Genomic DNA, 23197 nt, shown 5'->3' on the forward strand with positions numbered 1-23197 from the left:
CTTACTTCTGCTTTAAGTGGGCATGTTGTTGAAATGTTGTTTTTTTACATGCACTGGATCCTAGATAATGTATTGTCTTGAAAATGGTGCTGTGATTTAGCCTAGAAATCTAGACGCACCCTAGCCGTAGGTGGGTCTAGAAACGAGCCATAGGAACTTTTTGAGTCTCGAACACCGTTTGTGTTTACCAATCACAGCGCTCTATCTGTTTAGAGAGTCGTTGGGCGGGCTTAACGCGATGACGACATACATTTTAATTGGCTTGTCAGGCTAACGTCATCCTGCTCTTTGCTGTTATTGGTCGTAGCGCTACCCTATTGCGTGCAGAGGCAGTTTGAAAGACAGCCTTCATCCCGCCCCCTGGATTGAGCCAATCTACCGGTCGTTGCCAGACTAGACAATGATATTGTCAGGCTAGCTGTGATTCTAATTCAATGTTGGACATGGAGGCGCTAGGCCTACCGACTTTTGTGGCGGCCTCTCTCTCAGTGAAAATGCAGTGTATTTGTGTGCACGTGGAACAACAGTGTAACATGTGTATGTGCTATAAGTTATAGGCTAGCACATACACCTGTCACACGAACAGGTTCTGTTGAACATAATTTTGGTTTCTATGCTGTGAAGGACCAGGAAAGACCTTGGCTGCACCTGGAGCACCACCGTGGAGGCGTTACCGCAGGCACAGATCACGCAAAGTGGGGCAAGCCAGGTGTCTACCCCAAGCTACGTGCTAATCATCGCTAATCCGCACAAGTTAGCTATTTTTTTTCTCTGTTTTCAATCAAGTCTTGGTTGGCTTGGATGTATTAGATCAATGGTCTATGGTCTGAACGTAGTGACGACATGTCTTTTTTTTACGTTGTCATGGAAACCTGGCTAAACCATGACAACAGGAATGCTGCTGTCCAGCTGGAGGAGCTAACGTAGCTAACAGGTAAGCTAAATGGAGCTGGTCGGCTATGTAGCCCACACCAATGAATCATGATGGTGGTGTAGCTACACCATGGATGTATTATATTAGAGCTACACACTCTTGTAATTTTTAATCCTCGGGCAACAATTTACCGCTAATTGTTTTCAGGCTATTGCAAAGTGATTTTGTCGAAACAGACGAATTTCCATCAACAATTGTTAGGGTTGGTTGACTAACTTGTAACTTAGCCTACTGTAAAGGTTTTGTTGGTGCTCCACAGATAGGCTATTCACTGTGTTGTGGTGCAGACTGTGCTCACCACACTCATTGTTTTTTTTTCTTTTTTTTCTTTTCAAGATTAGCTTCTATTCAAAGGGAGGATGTGTTTCGTTATTATGCTTACCGTTTCATCAGCTCACTGTCTCTGGTACTACCCCACTGACAACAGATACACGGCGGGAGCCAGTCATGAGGCGGATTATTCAAAGCAAAGCAAAAAAAAAAGAAAAAAAAAAAGGAGATGTGGGGACGAGGAGACCTGCGCCTATTGGATTCACGGAGCTTGTGGTGAGCGAGCAGCGTGGGGAGTGGAGAGTGGGGAGCGTGCGTGGGGCTGTCCGTGCTATAAAAGCAGCGCGTGTGTGTGTGAGAGCGGAGCGTCTTGGAGAGGAGTGTAACGTTACCTCGAGGCAGCTGGCAGCACTCACACCTGGGATCCACAGACACACACATCCACATCCACAGCGTCGGAGCCATGAGTGAGGTAGGTTCTTCTTCAAGACGCAAAAAGCTTTTCTGCTGTGACAAAAAAGTTCTCAGACGACGCACCAGTGTAAAAAAAAAAAAAAAAAAAAAATCGGTTATAGAAAAACATTATAGCGTTTTGTACGATGTAGGATGTATTGCTTTTAATTGTTAGATTCAGTTGTTTGACCAGAGGATGAGGGTAAATAATGAAGATTGCTTTGGGGATTAGGAGGATCCCCACTCTATTTCACAACACAGCAACCCAGTGTACAGGATTTAAGATTACACAGCACAACAATCATAAAAAACAACAACAATAATCCTCCTAATGATCATAATAATTATAATTAGAGATAGGCTACTTAGATCACAAAATCAAACCCTCCCCTTACCAACTATTTCCCTGTTAATAACTATAACTTGAAAATGAAACTAGTAGCCTATGTGTGATATTTTAGAGAGAGGGTGAAATGAGTAGCAGACGTGAACATCAAATCTCTCAAACTTGATATGTCAGTAGCCTAATAACAGAGCCAGTGCATGAGACTGTTGTTGAATACATCTGTGCTGGTAAACGTGTCTTAATGTTGACATTTCAAACTAAAAGCTCAATCCTACATGAAGCAGGAGGCAGGATTGACCTCCTCCACAACTGGTCTATGGTATCTCTCTAGATGAGACTTAGCCATTTACAACTGATATGTGGACCAGAGAAAGGAGGTGATGAATCCCTGATAATGTCAAGAGTGGAGATTAGAGAGGACCCCGGCTAGAATCGCCTCTTGAGAGATGATTCTCTGGCAAAGAGCACATCCTATAGTCACTGAATTATTGAAGGCTTGCTGTTAACCCATAGAAATAAAGCATGGTGTGCACGGGGGAGCACTAGTGGATCCAGCAAGACCTCATCATGAGAAGCTGGACTTACTAAAAGCATAGAAAATCTACTGCAACTCTGTGTCCTGCTCTTCATGTGGAGCTGCCTGTGGTGGATGATGGTGTCCAGTGCTGGCAGCTACACACCACCACTGCTGCCTTTTACTCCACTGTTGGTGCTGCATGCGGGAGACTTTCTTCAGTAATGTGAAATAAAATAGCAGAAATAGCTGTGATAATTGTTTGAAAATGAGAGATATTACTTCTTGTTCAACATCTGCAACATCTGAACTGCCGCTGCCTCTTCTGTCGTTATGAATCTTTTATCGCGGACATGCACATGTCTTTTTTGTACAGTGTCTCACACGATGCCGACTTCTTCTCGGCTCTCTTGTGTACTGCTGCTTAGACAGTGAAGCTCGAGTCTCGTAAATAAGACATTACACACAGGAGAAGTCTGGAAATTCACTTGCATCTCATGTCAGTGATGGATTCGTGAACCTATGAAGAGTGCTGAGGCTAAGACATGCAGGTTGTTGCTCTGAATGAATAATTAAATAAAAATCAATCCTATACTCCATACTCCACAGTTCACCCTCACCTCTTCTCTGTTCACACTCACAAAGTTCTATTGCTAATCAACATAATTGTCCCTCAAGTCCAGTTTAAACCAGTTTCTTCACAAAAGAGAAACCTGGCATTAACTGCCTTCAAAGCCTATCCAATTACCTCATATCTTTAACTCACAAAAATATAATAGAGTCTTATTCTTCTGCAGAACGTTGATATACATCGATGATATCATGCTCATCAATTGCAGGCAGTGTATTGTAATATAATAAATATGTTCTATGATTAATGTGTAGAAATGAGGCCATATCTGAGTCTCTGCTGCAGCTGATTCATCTCTGGTAGTGTCCATAAACATCAGGCAGTTTGAGGCTCCTGCTGAGAGCAGCTTAAATGTGAGGCCTGTCACCATAGTAATGAACAATTCAGTATTTTCAGGCTGCTCTTTACCCAGCCAATCATGGGCTTTGAAATTACAGTTATAATATTTTTAGACTGATGCACTTGCAGTCTGTGTGTTTCAGTGGTTTCACCATTTATGCTACTTATTCAGAATGATACTAAATTACCAGTTCATGCGGATATTTCTGCAAATCACATGTTCTTGTGTGGGGAATGTAATCAGAGCATTCAGTTTTCTTTTGACTTTCACCCAGAAAGCATCATATTTACCCATCTGATGTGAAGATTTGAGTGTAACACTCATGTCATTAGCAGCTGCTGTTATGTTGTTTGGATCACATGATGGTGTGTGGAGACATTAATCCTCCTCTGTGTAAGCCTCAGGTTGTTCAACAAAACTTTAATGAGATGGCACTCAGTGGAGGGGCTTCAGCCAACTGTGTGTGCACATGCCAAGATGTCAGTCTGCCCCTCACATTTTCAGCAAAAAAACCCCAAAAACGATTTCTTCTGTGTGCCATCACTGGTTAGATTCACCCCCTCTACACACTGGTGCTTATCTATGTGGGGATACACCGTGTTGGAATGTGACTTATCTGTCATATACCATCTCATTCTTGTCTGTCCCTATTTCAGAGAAAGAGTAGGCTACATGTCCAAAAAAATAAGAAAATGATACGAGAGTGGCACATAGTGGAAGGTACAGGCAGATAAGACTAGGAAAATGATGTTTATGGTCCCAACCAGACTCAGCCACATCCTGCAAAATGTTCATCTGTGATTTCTGAGTCCAGTTAAAGCTTTGCTACAGTAGCTGTCCACCGTCCACCATCAGAGCTGGACTGTGAGGATGTCAGTGCCGGTCAGTCGTACTTAAATCACTGAGATCACTTGTGAGCAGCAGCAGTGCAGCCTTCAGGGACCAGTGGAAGGATGCTAGACTGGAGAGGACTTAGATAAACTGAGACTATGAACAACATGGTTAATAGTATATATATGTGTTATAAAGGAGGGAGGGAATTGGAAATGGGACTAATAATTCCTCATTGTGCAGGAAACTGAGCCCAAGTACAGTCAGTGCCAGACAGCTGGTCAGCAGACAGTGATGGATGTTTAGGGAACACAGCTGAGTTTTCTGACAGCTCTTATTTCTCTCTCTGACTTCATAGTCATAAAACCCCCACATTTTCACATGTCAGCAGTTAACTTGGTGATGTACGACACTGTGACGTGTCGTGCAGCCGTAGCCAACAGGAAGACGTCCAAAAATGAGACTGAGTTGTAATAAACTGAAATTATCCCTTAATTTCAAGACATCTGACACCGTAGAAATTTCCCATCCCATCAGTGTAAAAGATGAGAGTAGTAGGTGTCAGATTCAGCAGCACATTGAAGGCTTTTAGTGGACAACTCCAGCCGCTAAAAGCTGATGCAAATAAGACTGGGGATAACAGAAGTGGAAACATGAATGTCTTGTAATAGCTCTGTAATTCTGCTGCTAGTTAATTGCAGCGCAGCGTGCTTAAGTGCTGCTTGACATTACATTTTTGTGGGATTTGCCTGGCCTTCAGGATATAAAGTCATTTACTTGGTGATGAATTGCCGTCTGTATGTTGATGGGAGGGCAGGGAGGGTATGAATAATTAAGTGGCAGTTCTGTAGTCATCAGTTTAAAATCTGTTTGAAAATGTAATTATTAAAAAGACTGCCATAAGCAGAGTTATCATGTTTTAGATGAGCTGTCCTTCAATCAATGCATCAGAGTGGTCTCTTGCTGCGCTCACCTAGCCCATTCTTTAATTACAGTGAGAGTGGTGGTGGCTATGGGGGCTACTTGGCAAAGCCATTTGTTTCATCATCCAAAGTGGACTAGAGTCCTTTTTATTAAATGAATGAGATAAGAGCGTTAAAAGTTGCTGATCAATGTAAAAAGGACAGCAAGCTAAGATGGGGGAAAAGTGGTTGGGGATGGATTTTCCTTAAAACTGCGTTTGCTGACTTAACACTGATAAAGTGATTGAGATCCAAACTAAAGTGGTGATTAGAAAAGAAAAAAAAAGCCCACTCTGCCACTCTGGGAGGAAACGTTCAGAGATCATTGGAAGCGTGTTGATTTAATATGATTTTCCTTCTTATGGACCTGAAATATAAACACAATTTAATCTGTGACTCTGCCTGATTTGTTGTTGTGAGGCATGTTATTTGACCCTAATCCTGCTTTAAACAATGAGCAGAGATTACATTGAAATAATCTGTAATCCATCTAAACTGTCAGCAGGCTTTGGTGGTGCCTTCACTCGCTGTAACCCTGGGCTCCGGGGTAATCCAGGCTTCTGCCGGGCTTTGCAGAGCAAAGATGACAGACATGAGTGAGTGAGGAGTGGGATGCGAATAGTCAATACAAGACAAAATGGAGCAGATTATATTTACACTGCCAAGACGGGATCAGCGCTACAGTATCATTATCAGCTTCTACATAGGACCTCACAGATAGGTTGAGCCCTGTCACACATCATCTCTCAGGGATTGCATATGATCACACTTGAGAGCGAGACCACCAGCTGATTTCGCTGTGTAATATCAGTCGCCTTATAGGAATACAAGCAAAAACGTTTAACTTTTAAGTGATAAAAATCGCGTGTAAATCACTCACCGTTGCATATCTCTGTTTTTCACTGAGGATTAAGACAATAAATCCCAAAACAGGATTTTAAAATCAACAGCATTAATACCAATAGGAAAAGTAAGGAGTGTCCCAGACTTCACCCCACCCCACCACCTGCCTCCTCATATTGTGGCTGTCTGTGACTGAAGCAGCGAGCCAGCTAATCAAAGCAAAAAAATCAGACTGAAGCGAACACACGATGGTGATGTAGCGGGTCTGAATAAAAATAGTTGAAATAAATAAAAATAGTTTGTGTGGCTGAAACGCTTCAGTCAGTCAGAACACCGCCTGCCGTGTCTGTCTGTGAGCAGATCAAAACAGTATCTGTGGCGTGTTGACCACCATATTAACAGTGCACTGGAGCGAAGGAGGGAGCGTGAGATGAACCTCGAGATGTAAAAAAAAAAAGAAAAGAAATGCTGCATATTCCCCCTTTAATTATTTCTACAGTGTATTTGCAGTTGTGTCGAAAAGACAGAGAGGGAATGCTCTGTGCAGTTTACAGTAATTTATGCTGCTGTGTGACCCACGCTGCCTAATGCATGCTCATGCTCTGTGGTAAAACCTGCTGCTTTGCCATTAGTTTTACTTGAATAAGTCCAGCTGGAAGTCTGGAGTGTACCTTCTTAATACTGGAGTGATGTTGTTTAACAGCCAGTTGGCGCTGGGAGTAACAAAGTGTAGGCTATGTGTTTGCCATGGGTTTTTTAAAGGGGACATGTTAATGGAAATATCACTTTTGGAAGGCTCTTTAACATATATGTGGCTGTTTGTCTTGCCTTCTGGCCTCCAAAATGTGAGAATTGACAAAAAAAATTGTAATGTGCAGACTCCCTAGGTTGAAATCCATGTGGTTTTACGAGCTGTTCCCTCAGTTGTCTTCCAGTGATGTAACTGGGATTCGAATTTGCATAATACCGCCCCTACCTGGGACCGGTAGAAGGGGCGGGGCAAGCAGTGGCTCATTTGCATTTAAAGGGACAGGCACTGAAACCAGCCATTTGAGGCTGTTTTCAGAGGATGAAAAGAGCTGTGATGTTTGATCTTGGTGGTATTTTGACCACAGCATGTCACAGACATGTCTTTAAGACACCTGGGAACTATTTTCATTCGTGGAAAGGGGGCATAATATGTCTCCTTTAAAGGGATATGTCACTCAAATTGTAAAGAATTAACAACAGCATTAATGACAAAACACCAGCAAATCTCAGTCAGTGCATGCACATGGTTTTGTGTGGATTCTCTCTCTGGCTTCATCCCACACAGTATCTCCCAATTAGGTGAATTTGTGGCTCTAAATTGCCTGTAGATGTGAATGTTAATGTGAATGTGTTGGCTCTGTGATAGACTGGTGGTGGCCAGGCCAGTGTGTCCCCCCCATCCCCCCACCCCCTCCCCCAATGTGAGCCAGGGATTGACTCCAACCCTGCATGGATAAGCAGTATAACCAATGGATGGCTAGATGGAGATAAAGTGATGAAGTGAGAGATTTCTGAGTCTCTGTGCCTGTTGTGTCTCATTAAATAAATACATTTTAAGTCAAATCACTGAGTAGCTAAACCCACTGCCAGAGGGAAAGTGCCTTCTAGCTGCTTAAGCGCAACAAAGGCCTATAGAAACTATGATGAAAACCACATAACCAACCATCCTCCAACTAAACTGAAGTGTGGGGGAATAACTGTCTCACTTTAATTAGTGAACATGTCAGCATTAGAAAGAGAGGAAGGCAGCCAGCTTTCATACTCTAACCCCTCTGCCTAAAACAACAGTCTTAATGCATTAGGCGAGAACAGGTCCATTATTCCACCGCCACATTAACATGTCTTCTATCATCAGCTTTTGAAAAGAAATTATAATACTGGACTGTCTCCAAATGACAAATTGGCAGTTGGAAAAAAAAGATACAGTCAGTGAACTCACTTTTTGGGGTCTTCTTGACTCAATTAGCAACTCAAGAAAGTTTCTTTTTTTATCTCTTTCATGACTATTGCAAGATAGCAACAGCAGAAATGCAAAGAACTGAAGTGTGGATGCATGTACGTAGCTGCAGAGATCATGTAAAGTTACCCCCTGTTGTTTGACTGGCTCCAGTCAAATGAAAAAGATTGATGTTACATGGTCTTGTTCAAACACGGATTTGTTTTAACAAATGTTTGAGATCAATTATTGAAGTTCTATTTTAAACCTTGCGCTGTAATTACCCCAGCGTCCCCGCCGCCTTATTACATCACCACAGAAACATAGTGAAAAGCTGTTAACCTGCTTTTTAATTATCCACAGCCACAGGGCGATTAATCAGAACAGAAACGTCGACTCGTTTTAACTAATTACAGTGTACAGTACGATCCACCATGATGCTGCATGTTCCTCCCTCAGCGGTGCCACTCTTCCATGCTGCCGTCCCTGTTTCTGGTCCGGTGCTGCACGGGGAAGCTGCTCAGGAGTTGTAATGGTGCTGGATGAGCTGTCTGTGACCTAGTTTTGCCGTCTCCTCGTTAAATTGTTAATAGATCCTGAGTGCAGCATGGAGTCTCTCTAGGGAGCCCGGGCTGCCATAAGAACCAAAAATAGCCCCCCCACACACTGAGAAGGTAATTTATTTATTTTACCAATTCCCTCCATGTCCACGCCAACCCTTCATGCCACTGCTGTGTTTTATGAACTCAGTCGGTCAGAGAGAAAAACACAAGAAAAAGCAGTGATGGAAAGTTGCACCAGTTCAACATATTCCAATTTGAGTCTTTGCTGACAGCAAAAATCAACTTGCTGTGTATAATTGATCTGTATGGATGGTTTCTAAGTATCACTGCTCCTGTTCTAAATCAGAAAAGATAACAATATAATGATTCGAACCATTATCCTAACCCGATTTGGTTCCCTTGTTAACCCTAACCCTAGGCAAGGCAAGTTTATTTATATAACCCATTTTTTTTGTCTTAAAGAGCTTTACATAGCATCATAACAACATCCTCTGCCCTTAGACTCTCACATCGAATGAGGAGAAACTCCCAAGAAAATCCTTAACAGGGGGAAAAAACAGGAGGATCCATGCAGTAGATGTTGTGTATAGAGAAGAAAACACTTCACAACATGGGAATATGGGATAAATTGGGATTGTTCAGTCGGAGTGGAGCTGGTGTAGGCAGCTTCTGGTGGGCAGTCTGGGCCATACACTGCAAAAACCCAACATCTTTCCAAGAATATTTGTCTTATTTCTTGTCAAAATGTCTCATTTCTAGTCAAAACTAATCTCTTTCCACTTAAAATAAGACTCATTACCTAAAAAATAACTTGTTTTTAGATAATTTCACTTGTTTCAAACAAATTTTCAATTGAAATAAGTAGAAACATCTGCCAGTGAAAGCAAGTTTTTTGTGCTTGTAATAAGAAACTTGCTCCACTATCAGATTTTTCTACTTATTTCAAGTGAAAATATGCTTGAAAAGAAGTAAAACGTGTCAAAAACAAGCTAAGTAGAATTAGATTTGTTTTGACTAGAAATAAGACAAATATTCTTGGTAAGATTTTGAGCTTTTGCAGTGTATACAGGGAGAGCAGGCCAGCTTAATGGGAGGACTGCTGGGCAGGCTGGTTCATGGGAGCAGAGGAAATGAGGTGATGCAGGCTGTGGTGTTTCGTGCAGACGGATGGAGCTCTGGAGAAATCTGTGGAAAACACAGAGAGAGTGCAAAACACCAAGGCCTAAAATACAAAGGTTTTAAGCCTGGACTTTGTGGTCTGCCTCTCTGACCCATGGATAGAGCTGTTCCACAGTAGCTGAAGGCTCTACCCCCCCAGTCTGTTTTTAGAGACAGTGGGAACCACTATCAGATCTGCATTCTGGGAGAAAAGTGCTCTACTGGGACGATAATGAAAAAGCGCTGTCCTATCTTAAAGACCTCATCTTTCCTTAAGAGCCTTATAAGTCAGCAGAAGGATTTTGAAGTCTATTCCATATCCTGCAGGAAGCCAATGGAGTGAGGCTAAACTAGGAGAGATGTGCTGCCTCTTACTAACTCCTTCATTCCTAATTTTAACTATATTGCGGTAGAGTTAACAAGTTATCAAAAAAAAAAAAAAGTTCCTCTACATTGAAGAGAAGAGAAGTTCAAGATGCTTCACTGACCTCTGGTTCAGTTTGTAGCAAAACAGTGAAACAACATTTAAGCCATCTGTGACCTTTCTATAACCTATTAGTGTAGGCAATATATCTTTCATTCCTGCCATCTGAAGGAGGCTTTAATGATACTGAATGATGCTGATATTTTTGGACATTTGCGGCTCTGTGTCTCATATCTGACTGATGAGGCTGCAATGTTTTCTAAAAACACAACTCCTTCAGTCTGATCCAGAAGCCCAAGGGTGAACAAAATAACATCAAGTGTTTATGGAGCTTTGTACAATGTTAGTCAGCCATGACAGACAGAACCATGTGGCACACATACACTGTACAGAAGGACATCATCATTAGCAATGCAATTATCATCATTGCCATCCATTTGTCAAGCTCCCTCTGTCTTCAGCATATGGGAGCGGGAAGCGGGCGAACACTGCGGCGTCTCTCTGCGCTAGCTGAACGCGAGCCACGCTCCAACAGCAGCCAGCAGCTCTGTGCTCGGATCAGTTTAGCTCACTGTGTTACTGGCACCCGAGGCTTGGGAGGCTCAGCAGCTCCTCTCATCCAGCCTCATAACGAGGAGCTGTCCTGTTTGGCAGGACGGAGAGAGAGTCTGCTGCCATGGATCTGAGTTGATGTTTATGTGTTGGTGCATCAGTCCCGAGTATAAAATGACTATAATCACTTACAGTGAAAGCATATGCTTAAAGGGATAGTTCACCCAAAATTCAAATTTCACTCATTATCTACTCACCCTCATGTCAACTAAGAGCTGTGAGAAGTCCTCCGTTCCTTCTCTGAGTTACGGGGGGGTCCGCGCAGCAGTATTTGTCCATATAATGGTTGTCAATGGATACCAACTTTCTTCATCCAAAAAGACACACCAAAAACATCCAAATACCTCCATACTGCTCGTCTAATGTCCCTCTTGTATTGAAGCTCCAACATGAGAAATTGTTCAGAAAAAAATTTAAAAAGTCTATATTTTAAGCTTGTTTGTAGCGGAAGCTCCCAGTGTCTCAGTTCACTGCTCTTCCGTGCAAATCTCGCGTGATTTGCACTGACCGGGAGAAGAATTTCTCATGTCAGGGCTTCAATACCAGAGGGACAATACAGACGAGCAGTATGGAGGTATTTGGATGTTTTTTGGTGTGTGTTTTTTGGACGAAGAAAGTTGGTATCCATTCACAACCATTATATGGACAAATACTGCTTAGTTGACATGAGGGTGAGTAGATAATGAGTGAAATTTGAATTTTGGGTGAACTATCCCTTTAACCGTAGTCTGGATCTGGGACTTGATATATAATAGGATTGATGCTGATGCTGTAACAGCTGACAGCGGTAACCATGTAACAGTAAGTGGTAACTGTGCTCACTGTCAGTATATGAAATATATTATTCATAATGGCAGATGAAGAGGGAGGTGGAGTTCAGCCATGTGTTCCCCCAACGGTCTAGTTGACGCTGTGGATATTAGAGGTGTTCAGCACCTGTACAAATGAGAGACGGGTTAATCACCGCTGTCACCGAATGAATTACTTCCTCATTAAAAACAGATTATGTGACGGAGAGCGCCACAGAAACAATCAGAATCTGATAAGGTGATTGTAAACAGTCGGCTGCTGAGCTATTAACCAAGCGCAGAGTCATTTTGTGCTCAATTGAATGAAATAACAACGGACCGAACCGACTGCTGGTGTGAAAGCAGAAGCAGAACCAGAATGTGGACTGTGGTAGAGCTGAGATAATATGCTGTTATAGTCAAATCTCAAAGTTGTTACACTTCTCTGTTGCGGTGACGTCGGGCAGGGCCGTTGTATAGGGGAGAAAGGTGATGATAATTCTAGGGGCCCAGCGCCCAGTAGGGCCCACAAAAAAACCCCAGTAGTCTAATCTTTGTATGACTGATTTATTCTGCATAGACCCTGACTAATACTCACAGTAATGCTGCATTAGCATCAAAACAAAGTAGGCTAAATAAAAAATGATAATACATAGGCCTACGTAGTCCATGAAAAAAAGTGGAAAAGTCAAGGGCCCACTTTAGTTTTCTTTCAGGGGGCCCAGAATTCCTAGCAACGGCCCTGACGTCATGTGATACAGACCAACAGAGTGCTGCTGGTATTTCTACATGACACATCATAGTTACACCTTTTTAACCCTTTGTGAGCCCAGCAGGTTCCTACTGGTTCCTCCACAGCCAGATTAAATGTATTTAGTCCCAGTTGGCTGCTCTCAAACAACTCTGAGTTCAGAGCAGTCTGCCTGAGAGAGGCTTAGCCAAATCTCATCTTTCAAATCACACTTCAAAACTCCCATTTTTAAAGACTGGGTTTACATAATCACTTAGTTTCACTTTACTTTCATGATTCTTCAGCTACTTACCTCTTAACTGCTTTATTCCAGTTCCTAAAGTGTTTTACAAAGCTCTTCTAATTGTGGTATTTCTATAAATGCTGAAAACTTTCTTCCTTTAATTTTATCTCTCTATTTATATACATGTAGTATATAAAAGCTCCTGTGGCACCTGCTCCTTTTGCCGGTGTGGATCTAGATTGTTATTTTGTGATGCTGTAAGTGAGACAGAGACAGGTTGAAGTCAAGGTCACAGCTGTCAGGTGTGAGGATTAACCCCTCGTTGGCTGAAGTGGACGGCCACAGGCTGAGGGAGGAGTTCACATGTCCTACCCTGCAGAATCTGCAGTGACAGCTGATGCTCGTGTGCATCAGTAGACTATGAATCATTTGACCTGTTCCTCACTCATACAAGTGACGAGTCCTGTGTGTCACCATTTGTTTGTTCCTGAGGTTGTTTTTTTCTAGATGACATGGTTTAGTGTAGGTGGTGGTTGTTGTGTTTGTGCTGTTAAAACTGGAGTGATCTAGAAATACAGCATGTGGAGCTGCAGAGGCCTCACTTACCCTTATTACATCAGTGTGGGAGACAGAAATTAGCAAGTTAGACTTTAATAAGCAGCCTCTCAGTTTGTAGTTTGTCTCCCTCCTTTTTTTCTTACCATAAACCACAATTTCTTGTGTTAAAGGTGTTCAGAAATGGCAGTTTGTCCTGTTTGTCACGCCTCCTTCCACGAGTTTCCATGAGTTGCCGCACGAGTTTAAGGAAAACAAATTTGATTGGTCGTTATCGAGCAGGCGGGATATTCAATGTTTGGGGCGGGACCGAGCTCAGTGTATGTGTGCGAGTGTGTTTAGCTAACGTAGCTAACTGTTAGCTCGTAGGCTAGTGTGACCGATGTTGTTGGTTCGGACCATAGGTTCGGATTTGCCCTATAGGCGAAGATCGAACCCACAGTCTCCCGCACCGTAGGCGACGATGCTAACCGTTTCGCCAAGAGGTTGACAACTGCTTGGCAGGCGGGTGAGCACGTCTTTTATGGGTGAGTGAGTTTACTTCCAGTACCGCTAACCGCCACACTACCGTCACTTCACCTTACTGGTCCCTCGTGACTGTGGCACACCCGCGGACCTCCGTTACACTAGCTACGTTATAGCTTGCTAACTTAGCTAGCGAGGCTAAGTGATGGACCGCAGGGATCTGGAGGAGTTTGTGTCGGTGGTGGTGGACGAGTCTCCTCGTTTGTCTCAGACGTTTGATTGACGGATGATGGGTCCAGTATCAGTGGCTGATGAATCGTGAGCAAAGTGACGCAAATTTGTGTGCCTGCATTATCCAATGCGGAAAAAAAACTACCCCACTTTCATCCCGGATTTACTCGAAAATACAATTTTGCACAAAGTTTGGGCTACATCGTCTGATAGATGAGTGTCTACACTAATGTTCGGACCCATAGTGGGCTCAAAATCAATTTTCTTTTCTGAATACCTTTAATGTTGGACATGGTATCCTAATGTACATCAGCCAGCGAACGCACCACTGTAGAGAACAGTCACTGGTGAGCCAACAGTGGATCAGTCAGTAGTGAGAGGAGATCTGCTGCTGAGAGTTGACAACACATGATGTGTCAATGGTGATTCTGCACAGTCAGTTGAATTTGCTAATACTAGTAAAAAAAAAAAGTTTTGGAAAGTATATTTCACTCATTTTTCATATTTTACAGCGTCTTTAAATAAGGCATCAGTTCTGTTGCTCATTTTCTACACGGGGACACTAATGCAAGACATAAAATGAAAAGCTGTATGAGGATAAAATGAATAAATCATCCAAGAGGTTGTGCAGCGTTTCATATCAGGAAACACCATTCAGCTCTGAAATCCTACCCCTGTATTTATACAGTACACCTGCTCAGCTGCTTTTCTGTCCTATTATAATTAAATTCATATATTCTCCCTAACGATGCTGCTGGCAAACAGAGTGAAAAAACCTCCTCAGCTGCTGGAAGTGAGCAGCAGGTGATGGGAATCGGCGCCAACTCAAGCTTGAGCAAAGACTGAGATGGGCCATCACAAACATCTGATCGGAAATCCACTCACTGCTTCTGGAAGTCCTCATGCAGATTTTTATGTTAAAACTCTTTCCTTCTCTATATTTCTTTATGAGTTAGTGTAAAGGAAATGTGCTGAAATGACTTACTATTATTATTATTAGCCTATCAGAAATTGAAAACCTCCACAGGAGTGCAGCAAAAAAGAGAAAAGTGAAAAAAATGGAGGTAGAAAAGTGGATTCATTATCTTAGAGTTTATTTGATGGCCACACATGACATGGCCACACATGAATCCTGGATAAATATAAACCATCATCTCTGACAAAAATAATCTTACACTTCAATGACAACAACCTTAGACACAAATAGCTCCCACAGATTTTTTTATTTTTTTTTTGTTCCTCGTGGATCCTACAAATGTTTTATAGCAGCAATGAGATCTAATGTGTCTCTAATCTAAGTCTTTGAACTTGGTCTAGCTTCTCTCATACTGTCGTTGTGTCTAAGGCCTGTGTGAGTAAGTGGCTGGTTGGAGATAAGCGCTGAAGCAGAGGAGACCAAATTGATGGAAGAGAAGAGAAGAGAGTGAGTAGGAAAATGAAGGAAAATTGAGTCAAATGACAAGAAACAAGACAGTTCAGAGCAGCAGCTGGTTATTGATCTCAGCTTTGTGGATTTGTCTTGATTTCTCCATATTACATCGCATTTTCCAACAATCAGTCAGACATTACTGTCTCTTCTGTCTGCTCTCCGTCCGCTCTGACTGACTGACTGACTGCTCAGTCGTGTGCTGGTGGGTGGAGGTGTGATGTACGGCTGCTGCCCCGCTGAACACCGGAGCAACAATCAGGCAGATGAGAGTCAGCGTGGCGCCGCAAATCCCAGTGGCATTTACTCACTTTCATTCTGCGTGTAAACAGAAAAACAGATGGCACTCGCCGCCAAACAACTTCTCTCCCAGTCCCTTCCACCGGCTCTCGTGACGACGGCAATCTGAGTTTCCTCCTCAGCCAGTTTTATTTTTGCATTCTCACTACTACTACTAGACCTGGATAAATCAAAACCGCTTTGGCGTTTGAGAAGTCATTGGGATTAATAATTCAATCCCAGCGATGATGGAGCGATGGTGCCTGCTGTGAAATACAATGCGCTGTAAATCAAATCCCACCCACATCCCTCAGCTGTCTGAGTTATGCTCTGATTCTAGGAACACATTGATCCTGCATTTTAAGTTGGAAAAGTATCTTGCATCCACTAAAGATGCCAAATAATAGTATTTCCCCCAAGTGTGCATGTTTAGGATGTGTGTGTGAAGCAAACCTCTCTGTCACTTGTGTCTTACTTTGGGGGCTGAGTGCAGCTGGTGCTGTTGCAGAGCAGCAGCAGCCTGTCAGGGGAGAGCAGTCGGGGGCTGTTAGAGCAGAGAGAGCGTGTCTCTGCTGCACAAACATGGATTATAGATCAGCGTATCTCCTCCTGACTCCTGTAGCATGTTCACTCTGGCTGGGTTTGGTGAGTGCAAGACGTCCCATGGTGTTTCCTCTGGCAGGAACATTAGACATGCTGTATGTTGAAAACATTTAAATGAGCACGAGTGAGCATTTATACAAAAGAAAATCTATTAGGAGGAGAGTCGAGAGATGTTTTTTCTTCGCATGTGGTGTTGTTGTTTTTTATCTTAAAGAAACATGATGATCATTTTGTTTTCTCTCTCGTCTTTGCAGAGACAAGCATCCGGAGCAGCAACTGGAAACAGCAAACCAGCTGCTGTCCAAGGTATTTTCTACCCATCATGCTCAGGCTGAAAAGTCAAATCATAAAGAAACATGCATAACTTATTAATATGTTGTTGTAAAAACAGCATGTAGACATATTGCAATAGAACAAAACTTATAATAATAAATAATTCAGAGTCTTCAGAATCATATCATGTTATAATCAGTTTTAGGATTTTTGTCAAGCTTTGGCACATTAGCAGTTGGATACACAGAAGTATTAACTGCATCTGCTAAATAATCGTAAAGGAGTTCACATCTCTCAGTAAAATGCAGTTCAAGAAACTTTGAATTGGATGAAAACTGCAGCACATCAGTAAAGTAAATGTACGTAGTTACATCAACACTGGTTTATTTGTTATCTTAATGAGGAAAGGGATGCCAATAAGCAGCACAATCAGCGTGTAAATACCACTAGAGGTGACAATGAAGCTGGTGCAGACTGGAAATGTGACCTGGTAACTACAACTGTGTTTCCCTCTTAGCAGCTGAGCGAATACTGGGAGCCACTGTCCTGACTGTCTGACATTACTGTTATATCTTATTAACACCATCATAAACTCCATAGGAAAAACCAATGCAAAAAAATAAGAAGAAGAATTAGCAGGAGGACCTGCTCTGTAAACTAGGCCATGGTATTGTTGGCATAACAATGTAATTCAAATCCCTGGAGTGTTAGGCAGTAAAACTGAGCTCACACTTCTCAGCAGGATCCAGTGAAATTCATACACGTTGTAAAGTGCTGAGCTTCCATCCTCCTGATGAGTTTAGATAGAATAAACAACAACATAAGGTCTGTTTCTAATGAATCTCAGAGCAGAGAGTGTCTTTGTTTTCATCATCTCAGACATATGTGAATCATTTACCTCTCTCAGAACCAGCAGATGCTTCTGAAGCTTGGAGGAGAAAAAAAAGCTGCCTATTCTCATGGATATACACACGTAGCAGACAGTGTTGTGCTACTACAATAAATCCGTAAGGCGCTTTCCGCAGTCTGCACTTTTACTGCATTAGGTTTCATGGCAGCCCATAATACAATACACAGAGGAGCCACTCAGTGTAATCTCAGCTGCTCGTAGTCGAGCCTCTCCTCACACAGTGGACGCAGCAGGTTAAATCGCAGCACGTCGTTCGCTCGCTGCAGCTCCTCAGCCTCTTTCTGCACATAAAGCTTTTCCTGTGTCTCCTGTGTACCTGAGACCATGTGTCCCCCCCTCTCTTTCTTTCTTTCTTTCCCTCCCTCTCTCTCTCTCTCTCTGGGGCTGCTGATAACACTGTTCAGTCCCAGGCTGAAATGGATTTCTGTCCCAACGTCTGGGATGATGAAGTGCGTGCGCTGCAGCTCGCGCTCGGTTCCGCGAGGGAAACACCCGGCCGTGGTCAGGAGGGATTTTAGGCGGCTTAATTGAATTTGACGAAGGCGTGAATTGCATTCACTTGACATTTGTCCGTTTTCACACTCTTTTGTTCACACTCATTCCATTTTGTTCCCACTTTCCTCTGTTTTTAGGTCTTTCAACTGAACTTCCCTCACTCTCATAGTGGCAGTATAGAAAGGTACACTTTAAATATACATGGCCTAACACAAGAGAAAAGCTGATCTTTTATACTTTAAAGATTTTTGAAAGAACACATTTTACACACATCTTTGCACAACTTACTCTATTACTGTTGTGTATGCAGTAGAAATGTCAAGGAACCCTTTGTGTGTTGTAGCAGTGACATGAGTCAGAGTTTCTCTTTTCCCATGGCAGCTACAGTCAGAAGTGTAGAGCTCCACAAACATGTTATATAGTCACACTTTTTTTTATGAACACATTTATGAAATACTCTGTGGTTACCTACCAGGTAGAAGGGAGGCATAAAAAGATAACACATTTGCATTGAGGATGGTGTTAAAGACTAATCAGACTATGAGAACTAACCCTTTTGTTTTTATCATCACATGCACAGACCTAATAATTATAATGTTGATAGAAAACAACAGTTTTTTAAAGGTACATTGTGTAGGAATTACTCCCATTTAGCATTGCGGTTGTATATCGCAAGCAACTCAGTCGTATTTTTCATGCTGCATTCACGTGAAATTGGGCAGACGGCAGACGCACGTAACGACATAAACAAGCCTTTATGTAAACAAGTGGTCCGTCAGCACGAGGCAAAACAATACACGTGACAATATGTTGTCATGGCGATGTCGTATTGTTTACCTGACCCACGTTTTACTGGCTTTCTCTGGACTTCTGTGACTAAAATGACATCTGGTTTGTTAGCGACGGCCGTCTGCCCGACTGCAGGTGAATGCAGCATCAGTGTAACGCTCCATTCCTCCTCACTGCGTTACTGCGGTGACGAAATAATCGATTTTCGTGAATAGATAACAGGAGAAGTTACACAATGTCCCTTTAAAGACAGTAAATTATACCATATCAAGACTGTTACTTTCCCCTCCTGTTTTCCCTCCCATTCGTCGTACTCTGCAGTGATTGAACTTAGTGGTTTCAAATATTCTTAAATAAAGAAAAAAAATAGAAACCTCCTTGTTCTCTAACAGATTCTTTGATCAAAACAACATAATAATCTTTTTCTTCATTTGACCTGAACGTAGTGATATTTATTAATCAACTCTCAGCTGTCGTACACTGTGAATAGAGAATTCAAAAGGTATATGATCAAAATAATCATATTAATTTTAAGTAGAACAAGAGTAAGTGGACTGAGTACGTTGTCATCATAAACATAATGATAGATGACATGTGACAGCTACTTGCCAGCAGCCTGCAGACGCTGTGAAACATAAATAAAGGTGCTATGACATGTTCAGGGACACGCTGGCTCAGGATATAGTAACTGTATGAAAACCCTTGAGTCAAACTTGTGCTTCAGGTTTTACACTCGCTGCTCGGCTGCACAGGTCGACTGTCGCTGGTTTCGTTGCTTAGTGTTTTCCAGACCGGGCCTTCATCAATCACTTCCCACACACACACACACACGTACGTACGTTGCCTTAAATCTCACAGGAACCAATTTAAACATGACCTTTTGCAAACCTCTTATGGAAATAATCCCATCATCCATTGTGGTAAATTTGATTCATCCATGCAGCAGAGCAACACATTACTGAAAGTGTGATGCTCCCGGCCCGTGAAGCCTTCTGCTCCGTGTGGTGTAAAGGGCATCGACCCTGTGGAGCAGGTGTGAGTGGAGTAAGACGCTGTGAGACAGAGAGGTTTTGTTTGGCCTCTGCCATCATGAGGTATGAACTTGTTCTCATTGTCACATATATGTCATTCAAGGGCTTCAAGGTCAACCAAAGGTTCCCGCCAAAAGTGAGTACTGTAGGTCGTTGGAAAAAGTAATTTTTTTTTTTCTCCAAACGTTTTGCTGAAGCGCAGACTTTGCATTTTTCAAACTTTGCACAGCAGCTCTGCACAGACCTCTGCCCTGCATGACCACTGTGTTGCTTGAATTAACAACTGATCTATGGGGTGTTAGTGAGTGTCTCATTGAATCTGTAAGATGTAGAGAAAGAACTGAAGCTACGTCCGATCTATCTGAACCTTCTCACTCCTTTCACTTTCCCTCTCCATCTGCTTTCTGGCACTGACCACTTCAGCACTGAGAATGGATGTATATGATAATGTCATCTAATGATAATGAGCCTTTAAATAAGTAATAATAAAGGTCTAATGTAGTTCATTTATGAATGGAGGATTAGATGATTTGTCTTCTGTCATAAAAGAACAACATCTTCACTGAGAGCCGTTGCTTTGTCCCTTCACATGTGGGTTCTGTCTGTCACTCCTTTAACACTGCAACAGAATGAAGTGCATGTAAATAATGCAATGACATATTATTATCTTTGTACATTTTATGACTTTATGATTTTTTTTAGTCCTATTTTCATGCTAAATAATTAATCCTTGACAAAAATTTAAAAAATTAGCAAGAAACTTCAAAGATTTGAAACTTATTTGTCATGAAAATGGGAGTTCAGCTGTGGTCTAAAGAACAGAGAGCAAGAGGCAGATTCAGATCATTTAGTTTGAATTACATTACTAGTATTTAGCCAAAATTGAAGCACCTGAAAACAAAACAAATGTAGACTCTTACCATTGTTGATTGTAATTTTAAAAAAGAAAGAAAAAAGGACCAGATCTGATGTTAAATGGTCAGTGTTAAGTATTTAGTGTTTAACTCTTGCATGATCCACTGTAATCACACAACTGTCTTGATGGTGCTGACACTCCCACCTCATAAACATGGGAATCTTTTTCATATCCGCCTATGTATCATGTAACGCAAATGCAGCAAAAGTGTCTTGAGCTAAATCCTATAACCTCTTAATGCTCACATTCTCACAATGACAGTGCTAGCATTGCTGCTACAGTATATTGATTGTGCGCTTTATTTTACTTTATGCTAATATTTGCTATACTGTTATATATATGTATTGTTTTGTTTTGTTTTTAGTTATTTTTATTTTTTAATTATTGTTGTAACTTGTTACTATTATTAATTTCATAGGTATGTGAGTGTATTTGTATGTGTATGTGTATGTGTATGTATGGGTATGTATGTACAGATCGCTTTGTTTGAATGTTAATTTGATTAGCATTGATTTTGTCTGTACATGTGTGTGTAAGCCTGTATAAATAGAACATTTTAAAAAAGAGCAAGAGAATCATGGGATGTTAAATGCATGCATGCAAAATGTCATGGCAATCCATCCAGTAGTGGTTGAGATAATTCAGTCAGTCCTGCAACAACAGACCAACAGATCAGACTCAAACAGGAAGATGGAAGGGACGACATGAGCACGGCTTGAAATGTTTGAATCATAAGCAGCACAAAACCAGATGTAGGCCTATGTGTAGTGTTAGGAATCTCAGGCCTCATCTCATTCTTCTCTCCCTCTTCTCCCCGCAGATGAGAAGAAGAACAACGTCCCGGAGGACTTTGACATCGACATGAAGGACCCTGAGACAGAGAAGGCCGCTGTCGCCATCCAGTCGCAGTTCAGGAAATTCCAGAAAAAGAAGCAGGATGTGAAGTCGTAGATACGAGCGCCGTCTAGATGCACCTTCACCTGACGACGTGGGCCCGGTCTTGCATGTCAATCAAACTGCACCGTCATGAACTGAAACAGGAAGGGTGGGGGTGGGGGTCGGCGGTTGGGTGGTCAATGGGCTGTAACAGTATCTTTGTGAGAGTCTGTGTATAATTTGTAACGTATATTAACTTCTATACAAAAATCTTATCAAAATCTGGATGTATGTATTTGAATCTTTCCTATTATTTTGCTATTTCTGTTTTTTACTTCAATGACACTTGTGTATGTAGAACTTATAACACATATTGATAATTGATAATGTTTCTTATGGCACCTGCACCTCTGATTGACACTTAAACCTGGGTCATCATGATTTCATCCTAACGAGGTGATGTTGGACGTCTGTAAAGGACATTTCCCCCAAATTAATCCATACAGTTGTCAGTAGTTTCACACTGATGCTCTTGAAATAATCAATATCTATATTTTAGATCATATTTTTCTCCCCCTGGTGACATTAGGCTCATAGAGTTGTGTGTCTTTGATAGAGACTCTAGATGTTGTGCTTGTGGTTCGATTCCAGTTTGAGTCCTTGTTCACGTTCCCATGTGATTGAATCCATATCATTGTTCGATCGGCTCACCAGTGTATCATGTACAAACACACACTGATGCATGCATGCTTGCATAAACACACACAGACACATAAAGACAAACACACATACACACATATCCATGTACACTCATACAGAAAAATAAATAAAGAGTTGTAAAGGAGTTCTGTTGACTGACTGTCCATCATTTCATAATATTGATAGACTGCAGTGAGTCCTGTATATTCAGATGAATCAATGTAAACCTGTAGAAGAGAGATCAAAAATAGGCTGAATGTGCATTTAGGATTATCTGACTGATTTTAGCTTTCCTGAGCAATGACCTTACAATAAACTCAATCACCGTGATGCACTGGATCATCATATACTCTAATCAGTGCAGTGAGATCCTATTGGACCACAGTGAGAAGGACATTCCTGTGTTAGAGCATTAAAATCCCTGCAGAAAGCGCAGCTCTTATTCCCATATTGCTGATAGCAGCGAGTGTTATCTGATCTGACGCCCCCGTGGTTCAGTTTGTGTTACTACAGCACATCTACACCTCTCTTACACTTTATTGTGAGAAAAATAAAAGGCCTTTGGACGTTTAAGCCTCAAACTGTCAAGTCGTATAGGTTTCAGAGAATCCCACAAAGAGCTGAGACCAGTTTCACCATTTTGACTACGGCTTAGATTAGACCAACAGTACGACTGAGTTTTAATAAAACTGTTGCATAAAGCCATCTTAAGAAGGAATAATGTTAAATGTGATAAGTGGAGTGTGTCTCTAGCATTGAAGGTTTCACATACATAAGTCAGTCTTCTATTTGTTCCAACTCCTTAACTTGCATGAAACTATTAAAAATGAAGACTGGCCTAACACAATAGACCTATTGAAATATGTTTGTGGATATATGTCTGCTCCCTGTCAGCTGTGGGAATCAATAACTGCATGAAAATAAATTAAAAAAGGCGTTGACAATGCCAGCTGTGTGCTGCAAACTGCACAGGAAGGAAACTGTGCTCACTGCCTCAGCTCTACGTTGGGACATGTCTGTGTCCATGTGTATTACTGAAC

At 41.8% G+C, this 23197-nt stretch overlaps 1 protein-coding gene across 2 annotated transcripts; it reads left to right on the forward strand.

Moving 5' to 3' along the window:
• The first annotated feature begins 1506 nt into the window (after window positions 1-1506).
• pcp4a (Purkinje cell protein 4a) lies at window positions 1507-22322 on the forward strand. 2 transcript variants are annotated; one of them, XM_085796802.1, is made up of 4 exons: window positions 1507-1676; window positions 16423-16474; window positions 19770-19802; window positions 21403-22322. In XM_085796802.1, exons 1-4 carry the CDS (start codon window positions 1668-1670, stop codon window positions 21531-21533), a joined length of 225 nt encoding a protein of 74 aa, XP_085652928.1. In that variant the 5' UTR covers window positions 1507-1667; the 3' UTR covers window positions 21534-22322. The 2 variants fall into 2 exon arrangements, with proteins under 2 accessions (XP_085652928.1, XP_085652929.1); XM_085796803.1 differs by lacking the exon at window positions 19770-19802 and having other exon boundaries at window positions 21403-22320.
• The last annotated feature ends 875 nt before the right edge of the window (window positions 22323-23197 follow it).

Source organism: Trachurus japonicus, chromosome 14, assembly GCF_045865225.1.
Source record: "Trachurus japonicus isolate A0001 chromosome 14, Traja_1.0".
NCBI classification, from domain to species: domain Eukaryota; kingdom Metazoa; phylum Chordata; class Actinopteri; order Carangiformes; family Carangidae; genus Trachurus; species Trachurus japonicus.

Coding starts and splice junctions, on each gene's coding strand:
- pcp4a (XM_085796802.1), top strand. Junction 16,475..19,769: donor CAAACCAGCTGCTGTCCAAG/GTATTTTCTACC, acceptor ATGTCATTCAAG/GGCTTCAAGGTCAACCAAAG. Junction 19,803..21,402: donor ACCAAAGGTTCCCGCCAAAA/GTGAGTACTGTA, acceptor TTCTCCCCGCAG/ATGAGAAGAAGAACAACGTC.